Source organism: Nematostella vectensis, chromosome 12 (assembly GCF_932526225.1).
Source record: "Nematostella vectensis chromosome 12, jaNemVect1.1, whole genome shotgun sequence".
Classification (NCBI taxonomy): Eukaryota; Metazoa; Cnidaria; class Anthozoa; order Actiniaria; family Edwardsiidae; genus Nematostella; species Nematostella vectensis.
Genome location: NC_064045.1, coordinates 11,634,449 through 11,658,828, shown reverse-complemented (window position 1 = coordinate 11,658,828; position 24,380 = coordinate 11,634,449). Strand labels below are relative to the sequence as shown.

The 24,380-nt window shown below is 38.1% G+C and overlaps 1 protein-coding gene across 6 annotated transcripts; it reads left to right on the top strand.

Moving 5' to 3' along the window:
* The first annotated feature begins 7,248 nt into the window (after window positions 1-7,248).
* LOC5520557 (WD repeat-containing protein 13) lies at window positions 7,249-20,223 on the top strand. Of its 6 annotated transcripts, none has more exons than XM_032365662.2 (15): window positions 7,249-7,412; window positions 9,202-9,257; window positions 10,388-10,482; window positions 11,030-11,066; window positions 11,394-11,569; window positions 12,467-12,549; window positions 12,647-12,787; window positions 13,342-13,508; window positions 13,969-14,028; window positions 14,649-14,732; window positions 14,851-14,909; window positions 16,159-16,278; window positions 17,623-17,741; window positions 18,502-18,650; window positions 19,209-20,223. In XM_032365662.2, exons 1-15 carry the CDS (start codon window positions 7,337-7,339, stop codon window positions 19,251-19,253), a joined length of 1,467 nt encoding a protein of 488 aa, XP_032221553.2. In that variant the 5' UTR covers window positions 7,249-7,336; the 3' UTR covers window positions 19,254-20,223. The 6 variants fall into 6 exon arrangements, with proteins under 6 accessions (XP_032221553.2, XP_032221552.2, XP_032221551.2 ...); XM_032365661.2 differs by having other exon boundaries at window positions 11,027-11,066; XM_032365660.2 differs by having other exon boundaries at window positions 11,024-11,066.
* The last annotated feature ends 4,157 nt before the right edge of the window (window positions 20,224-24,380 follow it).

Below are 24,380 nucleotides of genomic sequence, written 5' to 3'. Positions count from 1 at the left end.
AACATGAGGATCGAGCAGATCAAGAATACCAGCACGTCCCTCTATGAATATATAATTTATTCCCACTTTTCTAGTATAAACGCGAAAAATAAAGTATTTTTGCATTAAAATTGGTAATAGGAAATATTTCTACTTTATTTTATCTTAAAACTCTTAATCTTATAGCTTTAAATAAATCATAACCAAAAAGTTTTTTTAATATAGGTGGCGAACTGTTTGACCTGCAAAAAAGGCTTTCAAAAATGATAATACTGCGCTTTCGAAAGGAGCCAATCTGATGTCTTTTCGTCTAGACTTCGCGAGAGTGACATATCAAATTACGTTTGAAAACTCGAGGTCGCGTTAGCAAAAGTAGTAGTACAAACTAAAATCCTATTTGGTGGTTTTAAGGGGATTATCACTTTGTCTTCTCCTCCATGGTTTAGTTTTCTTTAGATTTCTTACATTTCTAATTCCAAGATATCCATGGTGTAGTAATGGCGAATTTATTTGCACAGCATTCTTGTTATTGTGCATTTCTAATAATTCCAATAGAATCAAAAAGCCCAAACTGTCGCGATCTCGTACCAGAACAATGAATACAATACTCCAAAAACTGGAAATCGACTCTGCCAAATTTTCGTCTTTAATAAGACTTCTTCAGGGCAGACTGAAGAAGGTGAATCGTTACAAGCTTATTTACATCAGAATAGTGGCGCGAGACGCAAAAACATTACAACTGACAAAAACGCGCATTTTCTAGAATAGCGCGCGCTATGGATAAAAAGAATTTACACATCTCTACGTGGGTTCCTACTACAAAAAAAGTCATCACTATTAAGACCCCGCGGGTAGATAGACTTAAGCCGATAAGCCCACTGGCCTTTCCTTTCCCTAAGCTGAGCCTCAGAGTTACACTTATCTATAAGTTGTACCATAACAATTATTAAGACCTAAATGATTGTCGCAATGAAAATGTTGATAGATAAGTTCATCCTTAACTTTTTCACTAACCGGTAAACTAGGGTGCTTATTTAACCTACTTTTATGATTATTAAAACGCTTCCTAAAACTATTGATAGTAGACCCTACGTATTGCTTGCTACACATAGAGCAAGTAATTAGATAAACAACAAAATCTGAGTTACAGTAAGTCAAAATTAATGACATATTTCTTATTAGTAACTGTACTGCGAAACTCCCGCCCTGTCTTAAGAAAGTTACACACCCTACACCTTTTACCGCCACACTTACCACAACCTCTAACCTGAGTACCATCCTCTTTAAGAGAGGAGTGCACCAACATATCCTTTAAACTCCTAGGTTTCCTATAAGCCACCATAGGTACCCTACCAATAGCACCCCTACATCTACTAGAAGATTCTAGAACTGGCTGTAAATTACGAAGAATACCAGGTAAATTAGCTAAAGCTGGATGAAAAGTGACTACAAAAGGTACACGATAATTCCTACCTTTACGCCTGTCTTTCAATGTGTCGACCCTAGGAATACGTCTAACCCGGTCAACTTCCCTCCCCACAAACCTGCTGTCATAACCCCTATCAACTAAATAACCTTGTAACTCTAATACCCTCTTTTCGAAAGAAGAGTCTTCCGAACATATCCTACGGATACGTAGTGCCTGCCCAAAAGGAATGCCTTTCTTACCAGCAGACGAATGACAGGACGTATGAAAAGATATTGATGCTTATCAGTAGGCTTACTATTTAAAGATCTGTAGATATTAACCCATCCCTAAGAGTAAGTGAAACATCCAAAAAAATTACCTGACTAGTGGACCACTCAAACGTAAATTTTATAGTTCTATGTATAGAGTTCATGTGAGCCATAAACTCTCTCAGAGTGTCCTCACCTTCAGTCCAGATCATGAAAATGTCATCGATATACCTACGCCATAAATAAGGCTTAACTGGAGAAGAGTCTATGATTTCCTTTTCAACTTTAAATCATTCTTAAATCATTTTTGAGTGTCAATCATTTTTAGCCCCCTAGTTTACCGGTTAGTGAAAAAGTTAAGGATGAACTTATCTATCAACATTTTCATTGCGACAATCATTTAGGTCTTAATAATGTTATGGTACAACTTATAGATAAGTGTAACTCTGAGGCTCAGCTTAGGGAAAGGGAAGGCCAGTGGGCTTATCGGCTTAAGTCTATCTACCCGCGGGGTCTTAATAGTGATGACTTTTTTTTGTAGTAGGAACCCACGTAGAGATGTGTAAATTCTTTTTATCCATAGCGCGCGCTATTCTAGAAAATGCGCGTTTTTGTCAGTTGTAATGTTTTTGCGTCTCGCGCCACTATTCTGATGTAAATAAGCTTGTAACGATTCACCTTCTTCAGTCTGCCCTGAAGAAGTCTTATTAAAGACGAAAATTTGGCAGAGTCGATTTCCAGTTTTTGGAGTATTCTAATAATTCCAAGATATTCATAATGTAGTGATACCACTGTTTTTGAACATTATTCTTGTTATTGCACATTTCTAATAATTCCAATACACCAAAAACTGGAATTCGACTTATAAAAGACGAAAATTTGGCTAAGTCGAATTCCAGCTTTTGGTGTATTGTATTCCTTCTTCTGGTTCACGGATATCCAAAGACAGTATAGTCATAGCAGTCAATTTGCACAGAATTTTTGTTATTGTGCATTTCTAATAATTCCAAAATATCCATAGACAGTATAGTCAAAGCAGTCAATTTGCAAAGCATTCTTGCTATTGTGTTCCCTGCTAGCAGAGGCCTCTGTGCATTTCTAATAATTCCAAGATATCCATAGAGAGTATAGTCATAGCAGTCAATTTGAACAGCATTCTTGTAATTGTGCATTGACAGTGGTATTACTACCTAGAAAAGGAGAAAATGTAGCAGTCCGAACGGGGCAATCAACATGGACGTCGTCAAGCCAGCCAGTCGAAGCACATTCTTCTATCGTTTCCAGTACTGAGCGGCACAAATTCCAAAGGAATCCCAAACGTCCTTTTAGGTAGTTATACGAAAACAAGTCTGATCTACAGGACAGGAGCCATCCATGGACACTTTTTGTCCTTGCATATAAAACTGCGGCGCATACGGCAATGCGCAGAATGACACTCCGCTGACTCAAAGCCCGGGATCGAAAGATTAGTGTGCTGGTCGGCCTTGTGGCCTCCCAGCAAAAACAAAAACAAAGAGTGTACTCAGGATTGGCTGAGGGAGGGGTGCGCAGTCAAAGGTATCATATGGAAAAAAACATAGTGCTTGAAGATTCCCTAATATAAAATGACCCACTTTTTGGCCGCTAAGGAGGCGTGGTGCATCCCCCTGTGTACGCGCCTGCTGACATAGTATTCTTATGCCTGTTTTGGTAGTTTTTACCAAGGCTCAGAAAGTGGACTTTTTGCCCTCGTAGGTGTGGGCAGGTGGGAGAGGGGCGTAGCGAACGCAACCTTGCCACTCCCCCCCCCCCCCCCCTCCCTACCCCTGGGTACGGGCGTGTTCCTGGATCACATTGAGAAAAGCAGTACTTAAACATCTTCAAAAGTATAGCTTCCTTTGGCTTAGGAAACCTGAGTATCTGTGTCTGCTGTATTAGCGGTCACAGGTCAACGTTCAAAGCGTTCCGTTCCTCGAGCCACTCAGTCATGCTGGCTGAAACAAACAAACACGAGATAACGGAGGAGGCTCTGGGAACGAGAATGCAATCAAAGATGAATGCATTGATAAAACGCGGGAGTTAGTGGGGGAAAAGTGTGAACGATCTGATAATCCTTAGCTGCTCCGACTATTTGCTGTTGTAAAATTAAATTTTAAAAGCCTCTCGCCCGTGACATAAGAAAAGTAGGTAAAGGTTTACCATTGATTGATTGAATAATTTACATATTAATTAGACTACGAGTTCGAGTTTTCTATGGCCAAGAGAGCATAAGATAAGAGAGGGACACTTTGGTATTACCCGCGAGCCATGTCGATTCCGAATCTGGCTATTTTTAGTAACCACCACCCTACCACTGCGCGTGAGGATTTCCTCCTTTTACTTTGTCCTACCAAGAGACCATACTCCCCTTTGGGTTGCGTGTTGTTGTTTTGCCAACTCGATAGTAATGAAAAGAGATCATGAACAATAACTCGGAAAAAAAAAAGAAAAAACAAGTCTAACAAGCAAGATTGGCAAATAAACTTTAAAAATAACTAAGTCAAGGAGAAAGAAAATAGCGACGAGCGAAAAATTGGCTGTGATACCGCGTTTGATTCAAATCCTCCAAATCACTCCAGCTTGTATAATATACTTAATAGTTATAGAAATGTCTAGAAACAACATCGAAGAAGTACAGTAATGACTCCCTCTTTATTTTCCCACTATTAGAGAAGCTCAGATACTTCAGCTTGTTGGCTTTGATCATCACAAAAATGCATTCCTTCGCTACAAGGATGGTTTTATGAAATATATTTTTCTTGGATTCCTTCTGAACTAACCGGAATATTCACAAAAATCAATATCATATCTAACTTACAGATTTTGTTTGACCACCAGGAAGATAATAAATGTTTGAGAAACCACAAAGAGCAGCAAGTAGAGCGGAAGCGGTGTTTGAAGCACGAGGTTTTCCGCTCTGAAGTCTTTTTTTTTTTTACACGTTTTTGGAATCTTGCAATTCTCGAAGTACTATCCCCTTAATAAACCCCATCTGACTGTATCCATGATGCTAGAATAAAATTGTCGATGTTAATAGTGCAAATAGGATGGTTTTTTTGTTTTTTTTTTCAAGTCACAAAACATCGGCAAACAACAGATGTACTTAAAATGCCAAAGCGCGGGGGCTGGGTGAGTAAAAATGCTCACGCGCAGTGGTGGGGTGGTGGTTACTAAATCGACATAGCGCGCGGGTAATACCAAAGTGTCTCTCTCTTATCTTATGATCTCTTGGTATGACTTACTTCTTTGCCTTTTTAATCCCCTTTTCCTTCCCATTCAAGCTAGATATCAAGTGTACAGGTCTTGGAGAAGTCAATGAAGCGCCATTTGCTTTCCCGGGTGAACCCTATTCTTCATCACCATGCGAAGATAAGTTCATAAATATCAGATTTTAACAGTTTCTCTACAGTTTCTTGATTCAGTGGACTTTGATGGATTCCATAACCAACGAACGACTCTAAAATCAAACTCTGCAATCTTTTTTCTTTACAATTTTGACACAAGATCTGCTGTTATTGTTTACCAGAGTACTTCGTCAAAAAATAAATTCAGTTTGATAGGTTTTTGGCTCAAAAAAGCGGGAAGAAAACAAAAAAGACGAGCTAGAAAATAAGAGCAAGTATTCGTTCAGCAAATTTTGATTTCAAATCTCACTGCGCATAAATTGTGCGCATTGTTTAGGTCAAGGTGACTGAGGCATTGTCAAAAACTTGCAACACGCCGGCATTTTTTCGCGCGCAAAAATTAAAATAAATTCATTTATATTATAGATATGTTTCTTTTATTACCACAAAAAGATCGGGGATGGTTTGTAGGAGGTGTTTAGGGTATTCAATTTATTATGTTCCAATTATTTCTTCGACAATTTTCAGTGTTTATGACTGGACGAAATAAAGAATTCATTCCCAGAAATAAGGGACATTAGCCAGCGGTTTTTCTGGGCTCACATTTTGCTAGGCCCGCGAGGAATAACAGCGGTATCACAAATAAAAACGAGATTCCGGCCAGCACAGGGGCTTCCCTTTGGTGGTACACTAGAAGTTTTTAATCACGTTGACTAAAATTCCTAATAAAAGTAGTATAAGCGGTATTTAAACGTGCAAGGGGCATCTCTGATTTGATACGTCCAATGATAATGGAATTGCGGCAGTCTTGCTGAGGTTGGAAAACATATGCGCAAATAAAAAAAAATGTATTCTAGATAGGCTTTATGGTTCCCCTGTGTCTATCCCAGAAAGCCGTGGGGCCGTTTAAAAACAAAATGGAGAACGAACAGACGGAGAGAAGTTATTCTTGCGGAGCGCACCTTTTTCCTTGCTTCAGTCTGTATCTTAAAGACAACAATAATGGTTCCTGAACTAGGCATAACGAAATCAAATGTTATTTCTTCGGGAACAAGATTGGGAGGCGCTACTGCCTATTTTATTGGCCAATTTGATGGAAGGATAGTCGATTTACCAATTTCGAGTCCTGCACCTGTGATGCAGCGAACAATTCTATCTTTTAAACGACTACTTTTATGCCCGATTTCAATTAAATTACAGAGAATGTATGGAGGATTGTATACTCTCAAGCGAACAAAAGTGCAATGTCCAAGGAACAATTATAGGGCTTTCTCTGGCATCGTTTGAACGGAAAGTGTATCACTCGAATGGCAAGGGTTTTTTTTTTTTTCGAGTCCTGCATCGTGAGCCCAAAATCTCTGAAACGAGAAAATTTGATAAATTGTGATGTCTCCCCACATTTCCTTATAATAAATGGCAGCCATTTTGACATTGTTTGTGCACTATTACGCATGCGTGGCGGCCATGTTGTCTCTTATTTCTGGGAATGTTTTAAATTCTTTAAAAAGCCAGCAAGCTGAAGTATCTGAGCTTTTGTAATAGTGAGAAAATAAAGAGGGAGATATTACTGTACCTCTTTGATGTTGTTATTATTATATGTTAAATTATTATGTTGTTATTCTACAAGCTGGAGTCGGGATTTGAATCAAACGCGGTATCACAGCCATTTTATCGCTCGCCGGTTTTTTTTTTCTTTCTTCTTCACTTGACTTCGCCGCCCAAAAAAAAAAAAAAACAGTCAAACTATTCAGGGATTTAGCTTTCTGTGAGTATATTTTCCAATCTTGCTTACTTAAGTTAGCCTTGTTTTTTTCCTCCGAGCTTCCGAGTTATTTTACATGATCTCCTTCTTTCCTATCTAGTTGTCAAAACGACAACACGCAACCCGCGGGGGAGTAGGACAAAATAAAAGGAGCAAATCCTCACGCGCAGTGGTGGGGTGGTGGTTACTAAAAATAGCCAGATTCGGAATCGACATGGCGCGCGGGTAATGGTAATACCAAAGTGTCCCTCTCTTATCTTGTGAAGTTTTTTCCTGCGGCTTGAAACAATATATTGCAAAAAGTAGAGGACCGTTCTACTTTTCGTGCGACTTTGAGAAATGCAAAACAAGTTTCAAAGGGAGTGTCACACGCAAAAAAATGCGCGTGCGACCTGCAACAATTTTTTTTTGCGAAAGCAAGCAAGGAAAGATCACGGTGTTGTTGGGCTTCCTGTCGTTTCACAAATAGAGATACTTGGTCTTCCTGTGCCGTGTGCGTCTTCGCTTTTCAAGATGGCGGCGAAAAGGAAAGGTCTAAAAGCATAACAACATAACAATGAATATTTCACAGCAAATACTGGCTTTGGATGCGAGATACAATGCTTATCGTGCTCCGAACAACCCTCAATTTAGTAAGTTAAGAACTTTGTGAGTTTTTACTCTATCCCCTTGGAATTTTGGCGATAATTTCTTGGAAACGAATGGTACAGGACCCGAAATGATCCCAGGACCCGAAACGATCCCAGGACCCGAAACGATCCCCAAAAGTACCCCAACTGATCCCGGGACCCGAAACGATCCCCAAGAGTCCCGAAATAAACCCCAAGGAATTACAGTAATGGACAACTAAAGGAATGTGTAAGGATTGGCTTTCAGTTTTGAAAACATATGAAACATTTAGCTTTGTTTGTGTTATTAAAAGGAAATTTACATTAACTAAAACTATAGTATTAAGATTTTTATATACGACTGCGGGGGAAATACAGTGGTTGAGTCAGCTGTCAGAAATTGGGGTCAACTAACAATTCCTGTGATATTAATTTGAGGAGCCCAGCGTTTATAAATCATTTTTACATAACAAGCCATAAAAGAAAGTCTTTACAGATGGGACATGCTGCTTTACATAGGAAGTGAAATGTTTTAAAGTTATTTTTTGGCATGTTTGTTTTCGGTGAATGAAAGACCTATCATATCATGAGATCATGCCGGGGTGTACACAGGACTACATGAGAAAATTCAAAACTCACATAATATTGCTTTCACATCCTCTTAATATTTTGCATCGGTAGTAGAAGGGTTGTTCGAGTGTATTACTCAGTGTGCTTTTGTCATTCCATCTTCTCGGCCAAACCGGCTGCCTAAAATGTGTCGGTAAATATTTGCTCGTGTGAACAAGGATTTCGTGGTGAAATACATGTTTGGTTGTCAGATGATTATTAATTTTTAGGGGTGATGTTTACCAGAAATGAGATTTATAGTGTCGGAGTCATGTGTCGGAACCGCAAAATGTTAAGAGTGTGATGGAAGGTTAAAAGTTTGGTTGATCTGAGCAAAGCTGTGCTATGTTTATGCTATATTCCTTTCAGTAGCAATTTAAAGTTGTGTATTTGTTTTGGACTCTGTTTATGGGTTTAACGCCGGGCAATGTAATAAATAGAAGTATTGTGTTGGAATTTAATATTTTTAAGTCACGTTGTTTAGAAATCGAGTCGCTGTTAACCCTTGCTTCAAGAATTGCAAGTATTTCTTCTGCTTTCCCTTTGTCCATTACCGCAATACCTTGGGGTTGATTTTGGGGACTCCTCGGTATCGTTTCGGGTCTGAGGATCAGTTTGGGTACTTTTGGGGATCATTTCAGGTCCTGGGATCGTTTCGGGTCCTGGGATCATTTCGGGTCCTCTACAATACTCTACCAGGCCCGTACCCAGGGGGGTGCAGGCCCATACCCAGGGGGGTGCAGGGGGTGCGAACGCACCCCACACAACGACCAAAAGTCCACTTTCGGTTCTCAATAGACGTGCTATTTGTAGACAAAACTATAAAGCATAAGCTAGATCACTCTGGTTTGGCGCATTAATCTATAAGTCAGACTTTTTTGTAGCCAAATCCGACAATAAATTTCCTGTGGAGATACTGCAAAGGCATAAGAAAAACTTTATTCTTTTTTATTTTTTTAGGGGTGGTCAGATTTTTATCAGAGAACTCACTCCCCCCATCCTCCCCCCCCCCTGAAAAATTTGGTCCATTTTTTCAGATTTTGCACTCCCCCAAGAAAAATCCTGGGTATGGGCCTGTGTACATAAATCTAAAATCTTCAGGCAGCTTTTTAGACCATTCATCTTTTTTTCATACATAAACTCTTAACTTCCCATTAGACGTTCAATACTTTATTATTTTATTTTTCTTTTAACTTGTTTCCAGGAACTCTCTATATCAGAAGAAGGAGTCAGCTACTAAGAGAAAATGCCAAAAAAGAAGTACACATTTATAATTATTGAATATTTAATACCACCTATGATTCATTAAAATACCTAATGGAATATTTTTTTGGCAAAGATCAGGAGTTGTTGCAAAATTTGCAATCTGTCAATCAATCGGTCCTTAGCAGGGCAGTGGATGGAAAGGGGGTGGGGCACTGGGGGCACATTCCTTCCCCCCAAATGTTTTAGAAAGTAACAAAGAAACAACCAGTAGGGGCGTGGCTGTGCAAATATTTTCTTTAAAAATGTGAATCAACCACCCTTTTTTATTGAAAATTGAAAAGGCAACAGTTTATTCGCTAGGAAACTTCTAATAAAAATCTACGAATTAATATATTGGCGATATTTGATTTAAAATATATTGGTACTTGCTTGAATTAGCAATGAAAATGGGTACTTTATGTAACTCAGCATTGAGGGGAAGTATTAAAATGGTGACATGATTGGTCTTTTCTAGTTATTCTCTGTACTGTGCCCCACCTATCCCCCCAATATTTCAAACCCTGCTAGAGCCCTACAGAGAGAGCTTGGTGTATTAAGTAAAGTCCCTTTTTTGTGTACTTTTTTCCTAAATTCAAATTTCAAAAGTGCTGTCACGGTTGTGTGGTTTTTAAAGCCGCATTTGGGGAATTTTGAGATCTCAAAATCTTTAATTACACAGCTTGACAACCCCACATGGATTTAGTAATTTGATCCTTCTGTTTACTGTTTGATATATGACATAGCATTACAGCTTTAAGTGCTTAGTTCTGTTTGCAAGCTTCAAAGTGTCCTACATACATAAATCTTTCATTTCTGGGTAATTGCCACCAGTTTACTTCCTGAGGTCCTACAGAAAAGTAAACCATTAAAAGGCAAAAGAATCTATAGAATCTGATAAATTTAACAGGCTATCTGCTCTAAATTATCAATCACAACCTTAAGAACTTCAAATAGACACACTGCTTTCAACATTTTGAAATATTTTTTTGCGTTTTCCATTAAAAATCATGGGAGATTGTTTTGTAATCGACCAGAGGTAAACTGGTGACAATGCAGCTTTAATACAGGTTGTATTATGAAGAATACCTTGAAAGAGAAAGAGGGAAGGACATACAATAATGATAAAATATTTTTTTCTGTTTCAGAAAGTTGACCCTACTTGTCGAAGGCAGTATTTGTACATTCGCAAGCAACTGTTATCAAAGCGCTACAGTCCATCTGAATCGTCACAGCTTTCAAGGTAAAATTTGAAGCAGTGTTAGTTATGGTTTAAGTCTATAAATTGCTTAATTGGGACTTAAAAATGCTTCAGTGGAGGCAGCTAGGATGGCATCACCAAGGAAATCACAATAAATTCCAAATTAGCTTCAAAAATAATACCTAGACTTTACTGTTTATTTTCAAAAACAGAGACAAAGTAATCCAGAACTTTATTTCTACAATTAGTGAACATAGAAAGATAAGTTTATATTCCCATTACTCCTGTCCTTGCTCGAACTCTGAATTTCGTGGTTGGAAATCTATCATACTACACATTTTCACATGCTTCTTTTGAATTCCCGAATCAATTGAATCCATAGTTTTCTACCTGTAGCTGTTCTTGTTACCATATTCCTATCCCTAATATACATGTGTGAATTGTGTAAAAAGCTACATTCATAAAGCCACTTCAAGAATTAGCTGGATTGATTATTTGCATCAATGACGGCTGTTTATCTATATACTTTTTTATTTGTTTTTGTTTTGTTTATTGTTTTTCTAATCGCCATCATGTTTGCCAGAAGCAGGAGTCCTAGCACATACAGTAGAGTAAGCTCATTTGAGGTAAGAAGTTTCAAATTCAGGAAGATCCATAATTGAATGTGAATGGTTGCACCGACCAATGTATAAAACCTGTAATGGTATGACCTCCTGGTAGTAAAAAAGCATATACTTAGTATATTTGATTTTCTTTGACCAAGCCCAATATCAAAAGTTTTTTAGGTTTTTTAGTTTTTTTATCATAAACAGCAATGTTTCAGGCTTATGGTAACTGATGTTTCCCCTTTTCATAAATAAAATTGCTGCCAGTATTTTTGGTTAATTTGGAGCAGGAAAAGTATTATACATAGTTTAAAACAGAGAAGTAATCAGTCTCTTTTCGGTTTCCAGACAAGTTTTGACTCGCTGCACATTGACCCCACCGATACAAGCCATGGCCACTCCCCTAACAGGCCGAGTCACCGTCGTTACCACAGTAGTGGCTCCTTCAAGTTTCTCCCTCCCCCTGACAAAGTAGAGTCACCCCCTAGAGGGGTGGTACCTACAAAAAAGGCTGAGGCAAGCAGGTGGGTGGCAGAGTCTCTTTCACCGCCATTTTGCCATCATGGCAAGATACCAAGTGGGAGATGTGTTTCCATTGGCTTATTCGGGAAATAATGCATTTTTGGTTAATGAAGAATAAAACGTTTTTAGATGGTTATTTTGAGATTAGAAAACAAAAACTGAGGTGACATTTTTGTTTAGTTTGACTTGTTCTGGTAAAAACATTAAAATATTTTTTTCTCCTCAGAAATTAAGTAGTTTGCAATTTTCAAGGCTTCAAATTTGTGTGCTTATCAACCACCCTTGGTGTTACACACACCTTTGCATAACACGCAACTGCGCAACTGCTAAGCAGACCAGCCTTATGTTGGAAACCATAATGACAACTTGAAATGTCCATGTACTAAATGTAGAGGCATTTTTATATTTGCCAGGGTTTTGAGGTGACTGGGAGGGACAGACTAATTATTTCTTCTGTATCACTCATTCATAGGTTTGTTCTCATTTTTTTTTCTGTCTTTTTATTTGATACCTTCAAGTTTAGTTGGATGGCTCTTTCAAAACACCTGAATCCCAGGGGTGGATCCAGGATTTCAAATTAGGGGGTGGGTAATGGCCAGATAGACGGCTTATAACTGATCTAGTGGTTCTTGGTAGGTCACATAGATCCAACAATACTTCATGTTGAATTGTATTTGTCGCGTCAGCAAAGTCAAACAGGCGAAGGCACATGGACAGTAACTCCCGTCCCTCAGACATATTTTTTATTTTTGTCAATTTGTTTACTCAAAAAGGGGGGTGGATTGGAAGTATATCCACCCCCCTTTTGGGGTAAAAAATTGACAAAAATAAAAAATCCACCCCCTGAATCCCCAAGGCTATGGGCCTGCATTGATACATCATATTTTTATTATTTGCAGGAAAATGGCTGGGAACACAACTTTGGGAGAAAATTACGCATTTGCTGGGATGTACCACATTTTTGATCAGCATCTCAGTGCAGGTGGTCACTTTTTTTTTGTAATGACGCTTAGATTTTATACCCTCTGTTTTTCGTAGTTCTCATTTTAAGAGCTCCTTTTTCACCATTTGTAATCCAGTGACGGCTATCAAGTTTGCAAATGACGACAAGTATCGACTGGCCTGCAGCTCTTCCGACTGTACCCTCTCAGTGTGTCGCTTGATGCCGTCTCCACCATCAGTCATTTGTACACTCCGGGGACACACAGCCACTGTTTCGGGTAGACAACATTTATTTACTGTTATGCTTGTGTTTGATTTAGTGCCTCCCCCAAGGCGCAAAGTATGAAATAAGTGCCATCTTCGAATAAGTGGCAATGAGAAAAAAGAAATAAACGGAACCATTATGTGGAAGTTACTAATTTCTTCATATATAATACTTTAAATTATAGATAGTTATTCAGCTTTTTCCTAATAACTTAACTTTGAAATAATCATGTGACTCATTAATTATTACTGTAGATATTAAAGACTAAACATAAAAGGTTTTGTTTTCCTTGCCCTTGTTTATAGATTATTGTAAATAATAAGCAGTTTAATTAAATGTGTATCCGCCACTGCCAAGTGAGATACCTAAACAAGAAGATGAAAACAACAGCCACAGGATTTTCCAACTTTTTCCAGTCAATGGATGTATATCCTGTGCAAAAGGTCTTAGATTTGGTGATTCTTAAAAAGAAATGGGCTGCTTTCATTAGCAGTTGAGGGGGCTGCAAATAACTCTGTGCCCACCCCTAGCAAAAAACGTCTGACCTATATATTACTTGTCTGCCAGACTTTGATTGGTCAGTTACCAATGACTTCATCCTCTCCGCCTCACTGGATGGCTCTGCTTGTGTGTGGAACCCAACATCTGGCGCCTGCCTCAGTACAGTCAACGATAACCACTCCTGCGGAATGGTGGCATGCCGCTTCCAGCCAAGCAACAATAATATGTTTATGGTATGAAATGAGAAAAAACCCAGGGTATTTGAGTTTAAAACCGTTTTTAAAGAAGACCAATCACACTGTAATGTTATGCTCCCGCTCAATGCAGAGTCAAACAAAGAATCCATTTCCATTTGGCTTATTCAAGCAAGTAACTGGTAACTTCTGAATCAAGTATTTTTGATAAAGTATCAGACTACAATCGTGGATAGTTACTTTGAATTTTACTTGCAAATAAACAGTTTAATTTTCAACGAATATCCCGATGAAAATGTTGCTGTTTATATTTGCTTAAACTTCTATGTTTAAAGACAAAAACCTGGTACTTTCATTGGTGCTGGCTTCGCTTTTTCGTTTTTGGCATTTTATATGCAGATGCAGCTGTACAAAAAAAATCCCCATTGTTTTCTTTTTTTTGTATCCTGTAGAAACCTAGATTTGCCTTTCTGACCAGTTATATTTTGTTGTCCATCAGACAGGGAACCAAAAAGGCCATATCAGTGTGTTCAACACATCTACTGGGAAAGGGGTGAAGGTAGGTTTTGGTATTATTTTTGGACAGATGAATCCATTTCAAAGGAGGGAGGGACGGGTGTTTATCAGATATCATCCTGAAGGGATGAAGGTTCGTTTTGTACCATGCATGCCATGAAGCTCTGCAAAAGGGATGATGTATTTGTGTGTGGGAGCGGGGGGGGGGGGGGGGGGGGGAGAAATGTGGGTGTGAGGTTATATTGCAGTGTCTAGCTAGAGAAGAAGTTGAGGTAGGTTTTGTGCATTGGATGATGTCAGGGGTGGGGGCAGAGTATTCAACAATGGAAACAAGATGATTTTTTTTTTTGTTCCGAAAAGCCTTACCCTGGGGCTTCCAGAGGCTGAATATCCGCTTTTCTTAGTATGCTAGGGGGCGGGGGTTCAAATGGGCTGGCGGCGTCAGCTCCTCACTTCATTCGTCGCAATTCTCGCTTCGCTCGAAAAATCTCGCCTCTTGTTTCCAGGGTAGAGAAGCCTGATCAAACTATGGTAAACTGGGGAATTAGAAAATTTGTATTGTCTAAACTATTTATAATATCAAAGTGTTTTGTAGGACTGCAGGGGCATGCCCCCTGGTGGAGACTATTGGTTGAATAATTAATTCCACATATTTTTGGCTAGGGTGGTACCGGTAAAGTAGCCTCAGGGGTCTGCAGTATGGAGTTTGACTCTTCAGGGATGGTGCTGTGGGTTGGAGATGAAAAGGCAAGTGCTATTATTTAGATGTCATTTGTAGAGGTTAGACGAGTGATGTCATGGGGTCATCTCATGGAACTCATTGTTTGATCAAGGTTTTTAATAACAATCATGCTTATATTTATAGGGATCAATCTATTCATTTTGTTTCGACATCGCCACTGGAAGACTTCACAAGTCAAAAAGGTGAACACGTTTACCCTCTAGGAACGTTGGTTGGTCTGCGCAGCCTGCCCTAGCAAGCGTTTTGTCCCCACAAAACGCTTTCTATTTCAGCTGAATTAGAAAGCAAGCAAAGAGTATGACCACGCGAAGAATGAGGAGAGGGGCAGAGAAGCCTCCACCATCCTTCATCCCAATTATTTGTGTGGTCATACTTTTTGCTCGCTCACTATTTCCGCTGAGAACCCACAGAAATGCGTTCCATATCAAGAAAATTCAGCCAAAAATTGTCGTTTTTGCCAAACGCGGTCATTTCCATATAAGGAAAGTAATATATTCCTTATTTGGACAAGCTGCATGATTCTTGTCATTTTTAAGGTTGTCGTATCGCAGGGGCTTCGTAAACTTTATGACTTGTAATCAGAAGAGAAAAACAGTGACTGGACCATCTTTACTCTATAGAGAAAGTATCTAAAAACAAACTAAGATTCCTCGGTACCAGACCCCCAAAACGACAACGTTTTCTTCATATGCTTTAGCCTGCACACAAATACGGCATTGTCAACAATTTTCTTCCGGCCTATTACGTAACAATCTCCGAAGATTTTTAAAGGAATACGCGAAAAATATTTCAAAACTGTAAAAGCAGTGTGTTTATAGGAAGTTTCTTTGGAGATGTGACTGATAATTTAGAGCGGATAGCCTGTGGAATAGCCCGGATTATAATAGATTCTTTTGTCTCTTGTCGGTTGAGATTTCCGTCGGCCCACCGGAAGTAAACTGGTGACAATTCCGCTTTGAGGAACGTGTTAATAATCATCCTCGGTGACCCAGTGCACCGCGGCCAAGCGCTGGGTTCCCTAGGATGGTCAGCCGTCGGTGATGTCTAAGGCCTAGGACAAACGCCGTTCTTTTCATATACTGTTCCAAATGCAAATGAACATAGAACAATCAAGTTTCTTCATTTGCATGCTTTTGTATTTGGGACCGGACATAAATAGAACGGTGTCTAAACTAGGCCTAAGGGCCATTGAAACACAGCATTGAATTGAATAAGGGGTGTAAAATATAATTTTGAATGCTTGGAGATCGAAGATCGCATTTAAAAACACTGGCAAAATTTAAAGTTGATTGGATTTTTTCCACATAAACCTGGTGTTTTCGCTTTTTCTAATATTTTTCGGTGATTATAAAGCGCGGCACACACTGGCAATTTAATTTCTGTTGCGTTTCCCACCTCGATTGAACTTACCAAAGTTCCGTCTCCTTATAGGATCGCTGTGTCGGAGGGTTGCCCTGTGACGTCACTTGGTTACCGTAGCTGGATCAGTCGTGAGGCCCGCGACCCTATGCTGCTCGTCAATGTGTCAGCGGACTGCCTTCAGCTTTACAGGTACTGCGCATGCGCATTCTGGGATTTAATCGAGATTTCTCAGTTTTCCGGCCAAGTCACGTTTATAGCGAGAATTCGCGCGTGATTAAGAATTAAGACAATTAGAAATGCGCTCAAAGGATAAACGAACGCGCGTCATTAATTGGAAGTATGAAAAAAAACAATGAGCGATGCGCGCAAATTATAAACAAACGCGTCATCAATTGGAATTTTGAGGAGACATTGAGTGATGCGTGCAAATGATAAACGAACGCGTGTCATCAATTGGAACTGTGAGAAAATAATGAGTGATGCACACAAATGATAAACGAACGCGCATCATCAATTGGAATTGTGAGGAAACAATGAGTGATGCGCGCAAATGATAAACGAACGCGTGTCATCAATTGGAACTGTGAGAAAACAATAAGAGATGCGCGCAAATGATAAACGAAAACGCGTCATCAATTGGAACTGTGAGAAAACAATGAGTGATGCGCGCAAATGATAAACGAACGCGTGTCATAAATAAATTGTGAGAAACAATGAGTGATGCGCGCAAATGATAAACGAACACGCGTCATCAATTGGAATTGTGAGAAAACAATGAGTGATGCGCGCAAATGATAAACGAACGCGTGTCATCAATTGGAACTGTGAGAAAACAATGAGCAATACGCATAAATGATAAACGAACGCGCCTCGTCAGTTGCAATTGTGAGAAAACAATGAGTGATACGCGCAAATGATAAACAGCGCGTCATCAGTTGGAATTGTGAGGAAACGATAGGCAATGCGCGCAAATTATAAACAGCACTAATTAGAACTGTTTAGAATTATGGGAAAACAATCATTATTGTTATCATTTTCGTTGGTGATTTGATGGTCTAGGGGTGCTTATGATTGCAAGTTGCCTATCTTGAAAATGAGCAATGTGCGCAAATGATCAACGGACGTGCGTCATCAATCAAAATACAATTAACGCAAATGCAAAAACGCGCGTTATCAATTGGTAATCGGCAATGGGCAATGCTAGCAATTTTATGAACAAACGCAGTTTATCGATTGGTTGAGCAGCGCTAATGGTCAATCGCTGATGGTGAATGCGAGCAATTTTATAAATAAACAAGCATCATCAATTTGAATTATGAGGAAATATTGAGCAACGTGTCTCTGGATAACAGAATAATGTGAATTATTAAAAAAGTGTTGGGGAATTTTGAGCTATATACGTGCATACCAAACGAGGCATGCATTATAGCTGCGCTATATTCGACACAGTGACATTGAAAAATCATACATCTAAAATGGCGCCTAGTAAAGCACGGGACTGTGTACTAATGTTATCTTCCGATCTTGCCACAGGGTGACCGACGATATGGGTGGATTGAAGCTTAAACTGTCGTTTCCCATAGCCCATCGCACGCATAACATCAGGAGCTGTTTCTGTCCGCTGATGAGTTTTAGGCAGGGAGCATGCGTAGGTGAGTATTGACGCCAACAGTTTGTCGCCCGGAAGTGACGTCAAACACGCTTTGTTTTAAATGACATTAGTCCTTCATTAAAGTAGGCCAATCCAGCCGCCATTTTATGCTCCCGCTGAATGCAGTCACTCAAGGCATGCATTTTCATCGGCTTATTCAAGCGAGAAGTTAATATATTCTCAATCAAATATCGTAAATAGCGTACCAGACTTAATTCGCAGATTGTTATTTTGAAGGTTCCTTGCGAATAAACCCTTGTATTTTCAATGATAAACAATAACAAAGGAGTGATTAATAGACATTCCTTAAGCAACAGCGAATAAAACGTGTGCATGATTTGTTTGAAGTTATTGTGCTGCGTTTACGAAATCAATTTTTTTACAATATTTTTTTTCTTCGCGTTGGGCATTTATCTTCTATCTAAATTATTCACATGCTATTGCTGCTGCTATTGTAGGACTAGAGTTATTCGCCATTTTACACTCCCGTATGATACCAGGTCACACAAAGCATACGTTTCCATCTGTCAAGCGAGTAGCTAAGAAACATTTAAATAAATGTCTTTAATAAAGTATCGGACTTCAATTCCCAATCGTTGATGGTTGATTTGTAGTGTTCTTGCAAATACACCGTAGTATTTTTAATTGTAAACAATAACATAGAATGGCTGATCTCTTTTCTTTAATCTTTCCATTTAAAGACCGTAAGTGGATCTTTGCTCCATGCGACCGGAAGTAATATATTGTCTTCTTGTTTTAAGTGACCGGAAGTGAGGACATGGCTGTGTACTTTTTCGATGTGGAGCGCTCAGAGAAGCCTTGCGTTAATAAGCTTCTTGGTCACTCGGCACCAGTCCTCGACGTGTGCTGGAATTATGACGAGAGCTTGTTGGCTTCTTGTGATACTGAGGTAATCTGAACCCACCAATTTTCCGTCGTTTTTTTTTTTTTTCTTGCCTGCTTTCTTTCATGTTTGCTTGATTACTTAAACAACTGCTTGCTTTCTTCATTGATATTTTGCTTGGTAGCTTTCTTTCTCCTTTGCTTTCCTTGTTGCTTCCTTGATGAACCCATAGCTTGCTTGCCAACTTGCTTTCGTGGTAGCTTTAAAAATTGCTTTTTTGCTTTCTGAATTGCTTCCTTGCTCGCTTACTTTTATTCTTACCTGCTTTCTTTCTTGCTTGCTTGATTTCTCCAATGCTACTATCTATGCTTGTTTCTTTACTTCATCATTACTTTCTCTATTTTCCTACCTGTCGACCTTTCCAATCTCATTCTTTCCCTCTCTTTCTATCTTACTGCCTTCAAAAATCTATTATTCGTTCGTTCGCCTGTTGCTTGTTTGTTTGTTCAATTTTTGCTTTTTTGCTTGCTTTGTTAGTTTGTTTTATTTTAGTTACATATTCCCCGCTTAAACCGGTGGCCTTTTCTACCTATGATTTAATTCCATTCTCTACTTGTGTTGCAGGGGACTGTTATCGTTTGGAAACGTGAGCAGCCCAAATATGTTTGACGGCCGGTTATCTTCTGGTTGCCCTTTCAATCAAGATAAGTCACGTAATCCCATTGGCAAACGTCGTGCGAATACTTGTAACGAAAAGAGACATAGTCGAAAATATGTTTATTTTCTGTACATAACAGAAACGAAAATGGAATATTGCATAAAAGAAACAAATAGGGAATATTAAAATAGAATGACATTCAAAATGAAAAAAAAAAATATTGTAGACTCAATGACAATAAATCTAAATAAATTAATAGACTTGGCGAAACAAAAATAAATATTTTGCCTACTGCCGCAGGATTGTCTACAAGTTGACGTCTCTTATAAAATGTATGAAAGGTGTCAGCTTTGATTTTAATAAATGTTTACTAGCATGTTGTGAATAACCGTCAAGATTAATTTATAGAACCACATTCTTACATATACTGTTTGAAAAATATAGCCAATATCTGATATTTCTACAAAAAAGATAGTGTCGAAGGTTTCCATTTTCCACAATTTGAGCTCTTATCATCTGGCGATATTAGAAGAGGACCGTAAAGTGCTAGTGTCTGTCAGCCATTAAAAATTATTAAAGAGTTAAAGATAGATCAAAGGTAGTTTATATCTGCCAGCATTTTCAACAAATCACCAAGTCACTACTGATTATCATATTTCTTTAATTAGAGAGATATAATAAGGTACATGTATTTTATGTTTCATTCGTGCATTCTTGCATGGAATTTGAAGAATACGAGATCTTTGTCTGCTCTGGTAGGGCCGTAGGTGGCCTCGAAATACTGAAGATGCCACGCCCGAGACGTTGAGAAAATTGAGGGGCAGAGGCACGCCTCTACTGGTTATTCCTTATAATCTTTGGGGGAAAAGTGGGGGGAGGGGTAGTGCGAAGGGTGTTTTCTCCGGACTATGTATTGTAATGTATAGTATAGTCATTCTTTGATTTCATCCATTGTTAATTGTAATAAAAGGCTTCCTTTCACATGTTGACCAGTCGAATGGCTTAACCACTTACTATAGGTATTTAGAAATCGTATTAGGGAGCATCTCTAAACTTAATTTCTTTTGACAGCCCTTCTCCTTCGTCTGTCATCATCCTTTTTAGTAAGTCGTTCTTAGTTGCATCATTCTTTGTGACTCGGTAAGAATCCCTATCTAAGTGACATGACGGAAAAACATGACGTGACGATTCAAATAAGCCCATTTCACATCGAATAAAGCGGAGAATTTCTCTGAGTACTTAGTAACTTATAGCAAACAAAATATCAAGTGCGACTTTTTTTTTAAATTGATGCGACTTTTTGTAAAGTGTCATTGAAATTTGAACTTTTCGTCTCTGAACTGATACACAGAGCAATGATGATCAAGGAAAAATTATCGTTAAAAGCCAAAATCTAGTTATGCGCACTTCGGCCTCACGTTATTTGTGTTTTGAAAATCAGTCCGTAATACAAGGAACCTATATTCATAGTAACAAATTGTGTCTTCTCTCTCTATCTTGAATTGCGCATTTTCCAGGTTTTTCTGTCATGACTATCTAAGTACAACTCTTTGGCAGAGTTGGAGGAATTCATGTATGACATCCCAGCTCTGTTAGCAATGTGTTTTTTAATGTGTTTTTCTAACATTTTTCAACATGTGTTGTGTAACATTTTGATTCGAGTAAATTAGACTAGAACTCACATGGTTGCCTCCTGCCATTTTTTGTCGATGCTAATTTTGATATAGCTTACTGTGGTGAAAAATAAATGTTGAGACGTTAAAAAAGCATAAAAATTACAACAGAAAAAGAAAACACTAAAAAGAAAAACATCATTCGATTTCTAATCTTTGGCCCTGAACAAACGTCGTACTTTTCATGAGCCGTATTCAATGCAAATACATGCAAATGAAGACAAAACAATGCACCTGGCTCATTTGCAGTAATTTGCATTTGATACGGCTCATGGAAAGTACGGCGTTTAAACTGGGCCTTATTTACTCCAATCAATCTTAGAATTGTCTGGCTCGAGCCAAATTTTTGGGAACTCTTTTTGCGAAGTTGTTTTTCTTTTTAGGCCGGAGTTGTTTTTTTTTTATAAACAGCAAGAGATAATAACGTGACTTCATCTTATCAAATTTGAAAAAATCAAGATTGATTAAAAAATGATCATAAAAGCACGTAATTGAGTTGGTTCAATTACGTTTCACCTATTACTTTAGTGAATGGCACTTTTCTTTCACGCGGAGAAAGAAATTGTCAAAAAGTCATTATCAGTCGGTGCGTCGGAAGTGGACAACCGAAGACAATAAGATAATAAAGACCCTGAAGATTGATCTATTTCTCTCCTGGAAAGTGATTCGACTCGTACATAAATAATTGATGAGTATTGAATTTGTTGTATGTTTGATTAGTAAGGGTAGACGTCTGAAAGTCAGTGCAGTCTGACGTGAATCAATTTTTTATCTTTGGATAGCGCACGATTTTGTCTTTTATTATTCCACTAAATTAGACTAATTTCAACTAGTTTGGAACTTTTGAAGGTAAGTTGTGCCGTTAATAGTAATCGATTTTTGAATGTATTTAGAACTACGTTTCACGTTTTTAAATATTGTCAGGACTTCTCTAGTCTGAGCGGCAAGCGTTTTTCTTAAGTCTGTGGTTTCATCGGCCTGAGGAAAAAAATGAAAGAAAAAAAAACAAAACGCTCCCACAGGTAGGGTTTCAAGGAGTAAATACGTTTCGGCTTCTCTCTAAACTGTTCTTTCTCGTTTCCTAAAATCCGATTTTAATCGAATAATCATAATTCAGAAAAAGTCATGCTGTTTTGAGACATGGATATCTATGAGAAAAAACGGGAATTTTTTGTTTATTTTTATTTTCAGTTTTGGGATTTATTTCCTTTTTTTTGTCATTTGCGGGATATTACTTTACGTTTCTAGGGTGAAAGGCTTTGATTTAAAGTGTTTTGAGTAATAAAATCGCCCTCAATCAAGGGCGAAATTTTATGGAATTATCAATGGCTGTTACACTACGCGTAGCCACTTAAAGTAAAGATTGAGCTATAAAAATAGTGCTCCCTTTGTTTTTTTCTGTGTCGTAAAGTACAGGTTTATAGTATGGCCTATCTTTTTTCGCTAAACTTATTACGATTTCAAATGCGATTACTAGGCATTTCGTTTCACTGGAATGTTTTATGAAACAAAGATCAATAAAAGAGAACGATTTTTATTGATTATCCACGAGTATTACAGAAAATGCAAATACAGCAAAAATATGTGGGCGCCGAAGAAAATGCCCTTTTTGGAATATTTTTCCTCTGTGTGATATTTTTCTAATGATATATCCAGGCGTCAATTTAAAGGAGATTTATCAACAAGGTATCTGTTAATAAAAGCTAATTATAATAGGTCTACCACCATTTTCAAATCAATTCATTAATATTTGGTGTGACACTAAATGTGAAGATTAAGATTTTTTTTCTATGAAATGTCCATTTTCACTATTTTTGTTCTTTCGTGAATGTTTTGATGTTGAACCTTTCAGGCGAAAGCCATAACCTATTTTATCCGTCGCAAATCTTAAGATGTAAGGGGAAAGCTGTACTCTGGTTAAATTTATGACTTTTAATGATTTTGTGTCGCAATTATAAAAATTATCCACCTTCCATAAAAAAATTTCCTCTTGATATTATTGTTGGACAATTCATTTTTCACTCGTGTTTTAATTTCTAAAAAGTTTAATTAAGAAAATCGCATGTAAACAACTTTGTCGGGTTTAGAATCTCTCTGAGTACTAAATGCGTCTGTGTATTTTCCAGTTTATTACCTTGGGAATTTACTGTATTCGCAAACATATAGGAATGAATATCAATGTATAGTATCTTGTTTTTTCTCTCCGGTCTCAAACTGTGATATAAAATAAAGATAAAACGCCGTAAATGATATTGCCACCCGCTTCAGTGAAGGATTTCTAAGGACATACGAATTCACGCAAATAAACATCTATAAGTTATATCTTCATTCTCCAATTCATGAACTAAATTTAGTTTTGCTGTAAATGTATCTGTCTGTTGTGTTTTGTCCCTAGAAGCTCAATTTTACGAGTTTAGAGCGATATTTCAAGTTATATTAATGATTTCAGCTGGATATGAATGTTTTTTTCCTATTTTTACAAGCACTTTTTCGAGAATGTAAAAAATTGACAAAAAACACCACCCCTCCCCCCTAAAATAGAGATGTAAATTTTTATTGTTGTTTTTCAAAACTTAGCATAAAAAGTTTATATGACATGGATTTACGTTGAGCACGTCGTATTAATAGTTTATCCTAACTTCTTATTCCCTTAAAATAGTTCTACAACCCAGAATTTTTTTAAACTTGGCATAAACAATATTGAAGTTAAAAAATGTAATAAAAAATGGGGGTACCGACCTCGTTTTCACAACAGAGGGGCGTAGAGTTGACGCGTTTTAACTGATCGCGCAAGGAAAAATCCCAGCTGTTAGTTTTCAAAAAGAGTGCCTATAGTCTTTAGAAAATTGAGTTCTGTTTGTCGAGTTGCCAAAATCCGATCTCCTAAACAATAACCTGTAGTAGCTATGTTAAAAACAAATCTCATTTTAAGAGATCGCACTAAAAGATATTGTTTTCGCCACTATTTTACGGCTTTTAAGAGAAATAACAAAACTTCTACAACCCAACTTTTTTTCTTCTTTCAGTATATCATTTTTCCGTATATATTTAACTATTTGAGCAAATAAAAAATGGGGGTAACCGACTTCGTTTTTCTGTCAAAGCGATTTTAAGTAAAACACGCGCGCCTTTTGCTGTGTTTTCTTGTACAACTGTGGCGCGCGCACGCACTTAATACCGGAAAATTCGAACAAACAGCGCGCGCCAGAAGGGGTGCGCAGTGCGATTCAAGGGAATTACCTTAAAGCGTTTTGCCTAATTTTCATTAAACCCATGTCTCAAAACTTGGTTGCTATGGTTACCAGGGTACACATATCAAAATTTTGTTTACACCAAACTGATCCCAGATAAATTTAAGGAGAAGTCATCAAATTTCAATGCTCTAGCCCTACTAGTTCAAAAACTATTACAGCTCAAAGGTGCTGGGTGCCTTCCCCCCCCCCCCCCCCCGCCCCCTCCCCCGTT